The following is a 3556-nucleotide window of genomic DNA, read 5'->3' on the forward strand; positions in this document are numbered from 1 at the left end:
GCAACAGCCCACCTCACCTGCAACAGCCCACCTCACCTGCAACAGCCCACCTCACCTGCAACAGCCCACCTCACCTGCAACAGCCCACCTCACCTACAACAGCCCATCACAGACTCTATGCCCATCTACAAAGGAGCTGTGTTGAGAGACTCTTGCCTGAGGCTGTCCCCTCACTCAGTTTCTGCCTGCTTTGGTCACTCATGCCTTCATTCGGTCCTTGTAGTTGGTCTAGAGTTGATAGCTGTTTCTTGGAAGAGGAGCCCTAACCCTCAGCCGGTAGCTTCCGCTCAGGGTCATGACAGGCGCCAGAGCTTTCTTATCAGACTTTGTAGCACTGGGAGGTAGGAGGGAAGCTTTCGGTTGTTAGGCATTTGAAATTCCTAAAAAGGAAAGAAAAGTGAACATACTAAATTTATAATTGCAGTTTAAATTAGTTGAAGGGAATTAGCTAAGTTGAAATTGGAGCTGACTACTTCAGTGGTTTTATATGTTCAAATTGCATTCATTAAACTGTCAGCATCAATTGACTGCTCACTTTTACTAGATTTATAAATAGGAAAACATTTGTAAATTGACCCTAAACCTTAAAGCAAAAACTAGGTTTTTAGGGTCATTTTTCTTAAATTGAATAAAGAATAAAGGGCAGTCTTTTCAAGTGAATAAGCAAAGAAAATAAACAGAGAAAAGAGGCTGAGGTAAGCTGCTGACCATGTGTGGTGGGTGAGCGAGGGAAAGACTCCCTGGCCTCCAGGTTGCCGAGGAGGCAAGGCAGACTTTAGGGGCCAAGGGTTTGGCAGGGTTGAGGGGAAGAGTGGGCTCCAGAAGTGGAGAGGCCTGCGTAGGAAATGGAATAGCTCAGGAGATAAGGCGAGGCAGCCCCCTTGCCTTCCTACCTTTCTTCCTACCCGGCTAATGGTGAGGAAGCCCTTCCTGATTGTGGTTGTAGACTGGGCTCACTTGCTGTACATTCTCTTTCCTCAGATTGGGAAGGATCGACCACTGAACTTTGACCCCTGCTGCATCAGCTACTTCACTAAAGGAGAGTACATTTTGGTGGGGGGTTCAGATAAGCAGGTATCTCTCTTCACCAAGGATGGAGTGCGACTGGGGACTGTTGGGGAGCAGAACTCCTGGGTGTGGACCTGTAGAGTAAAACCTGACTCCAATTATGTGGTGAGTAGAGGAAGTTCACCCTGAAGAGCATTGCTAGAGGCAGTCCCTGGCATCCTGAGCATCCTGCAGAGCTTTGCTAGAGGAGGCCCCGGACAGCCAGTGCTCCTAACAGGTGGAAGGGAGACGGCTCCTCCCCTCAGCCTAGATTGACAGCTCTCCTGTCCACAGGTGGTTGGCTGCCAGGATGGCACCATCTCCTTCTACCAGCTCATCTTCAGCACAGTCCATGGGCTCTACAAGGATCGGTATGCCTACAGGGACAGTATGACAGATGTCATCGTGCAACACCTCATCACAGAGCAGAAAGGTAAGAGGCACGCTTGCCCTTGCTTATAGACACTAACAAAAGGGGTGGGGATTGGGCTGGGGACAGCACATGCTAAATAATAGGAAATGTCTCCCCTGGCCTTGCTTTAGCTTCTAGCAGTAGAAGGAGGATGAAGATCTCTTTGAGGATCTAGCAAAAGCAATAAAATCTGTTTTTTTGTTTTGTTTTGTTTTTAAAAGCACCAGCTCTTTACATTTTACAAATAATTCCATGGTGTAAATGGACTCCATGAGACACAGAGGCTGACAAGTCAGAGCTGTAATGGCTGACGTGCATGGGGCTTTGTGGACATTTACCCATCTCTGTCAGAGCCACTTTGGCACTTTCCTCTTAGCCTCTATTCACCTCTTGGTGGTCCTTCTACTGGACACGTAGGGGCAGAAGATAGGCTCAGGTTTGGTCAGAGGGTCTGGGATCCAGCCTCTCCCAGTCTAAATCTTGACAGTTCCTTCTGTTCACATAAGTAGCTCTGCTGCTGAGAGAGGTCAAGTTCCACTCAGCGGTGTCCATTTCTGGATGTGCTGAGCACATATGCTACTTGTATGCTGCTGGCCAGATATGGCCAGGTGTCTTTGCATAGGGGTCCCGCTTGGGGACCATCCTGTAGATTCAGGGTGACTTCTTTTGTCCCTGCCAGGGTAGATCTATTTTGGAAATTCTATCTAGGTGGCAGGAATGTAGCCACTGGGACAGCTCAGCACATCCTCTGTGTTGTTTACACCACTTGGTCTGTAGAGAGGCAGAACTTACTACATGGAAGTCCCTGTGGTCAGGAAGGTTGCAGGAGTGTGGCCGGCTATGAGATGTGTCATTTTGGTGGCCTCCTGATCACTAGGGGCCGCCTTTGCTGTGCAGAGTAAGGAGTATAGATGTCCTCAGACATGTAGGACAAGTGTCGGTAGCATTGACTACTTGGCGGCTCAGTTTCTCCCTGAAATGGTAGCATATGTAGCTCTGCACCCCACTCAGCACAGCTGCCTGCATGTGGCAGGTACTCTGGGGAGAATTGTTAGCAGATTGACCTAGTTTTACTCTGAAGTGTATGTCTTGAGTGCCTGTGTATGTCAGTGTGCCCTGTGTGTGCAGTACCTGAGGAGGCCAGAAGAGGGCGACAGATCCCCAGGAACTGGAGTTAAGATGGATACTGGGAATCAAACCCAAGTCTTTAGAGAGCTGCAGTGCTCTTAAGCACTGAGCTGTCTCTCCAGCCCCTGTTAAAGATTTTTGTAATGAGAGTGTGTCACTTTAATTGTCAGGAGCATTAAATAAATAAATGATGGCTTTTAATTTCTCTGCCTTTCACCTTACTTAACAACCTTTTGCTAGAGTCTCTTTCCCTCCGTTGACAGTTAGGATTAAGTGCAGAGAGCTTGTCAAGAAAATTGCCATCTACAAAAATCGATTAGCTATCCAGCTGCCAGAGAAGATCCTTATCTATGAGCTGTACTCCGAAGACTCGGCAGACATGCACTACCGGGTAAAGGAGAAAATTGTCAAGAAGTTTGAGTGCAACCTGCTGGTGGTGTGTGCCGATCACATCATCCTGTGCCAGGTGGGCAGCTCATCCCTCCTCCCCCAGGGCAGGCTCTACCTCAGTGGAAGAAGATGGTGGTGACTCAGTGGCCGTCCTTGGCATCTAGCTGAGTCTTGGTTTTAGAGAGATGAGGTCTGTGGCTAGGGTGATGGCGGGCTGCGGCGGCATGTTGATACACTGGCATTAGGTGTGTCGTAAAGAGTCTTACGCTGCAGCTTTGTCTGAAGATGGTGCTTTACTAAGTTGCTCAGGCTGGCCTCAAGCTCACGACCCCCAGTTTACCTCCCAAGTGCCGAGGTGAAGGCGTGTGTCACACCTGTCACTCATCTAGGATACATTTTCATAAGTGCAAGTTTTACCCCCTAAGAATTCTTTTCTTTCTTCCTTCCTTCCTTCCTTCCTTCCTTTCTTCTCTTGAGGCATTAGGACTTGAACCCAGGGCCTTGCCTACAACAGGAAAGCCCTCTGTAATGGAACCATATCCCCAATCTTGCTCCACCCCCTTTTTTTTTTTTTTTTTT

At 48.4% G+C, this 3556-nt stretch overlaps 1 protein-coding gene across 3 annotated transcripts in view; it reads left to right on the forward strand.

Moving 5' to 3' along the window:
• The window catches only part of Ift122 (intraflagellar transport 122), a 67271-nt gene that overhangs the window by 28470 nt on the left and 35245 nt on the right, over positions 1–3556 (forward strand). For all 3 annotated transcript variants that reach the window (XM_021191470.1, XM_021191471.1, XM_021191472.2), the window contains 3 exons: positions 982–1173; positions 1342–1480; positions 2851–3053. In XM_021191470.1, coding sequence (XP_021047129.1) covers positions 982–1173; positions 1342–1480; positions 2851–3053 — 534 coding nt within the window. The remainder of the gene's footprint in view (positions 1–981; positions 1174–1341; positions 1481–2850; positions 3054–3556) is intronic.

Source organism: Mus pahari, chromosome 2 (assembly GCF_900095145.1).
Source record: "Mus pahari chromosome 2, PAHARI_EIJ_v1.1, whole genome shotgun sequence".
Lineage (NCBI taxonomy): Eukaryota > Metazoa > Chordata > Mammalia > Rodentia > Muridae > Mus > Mus pahari.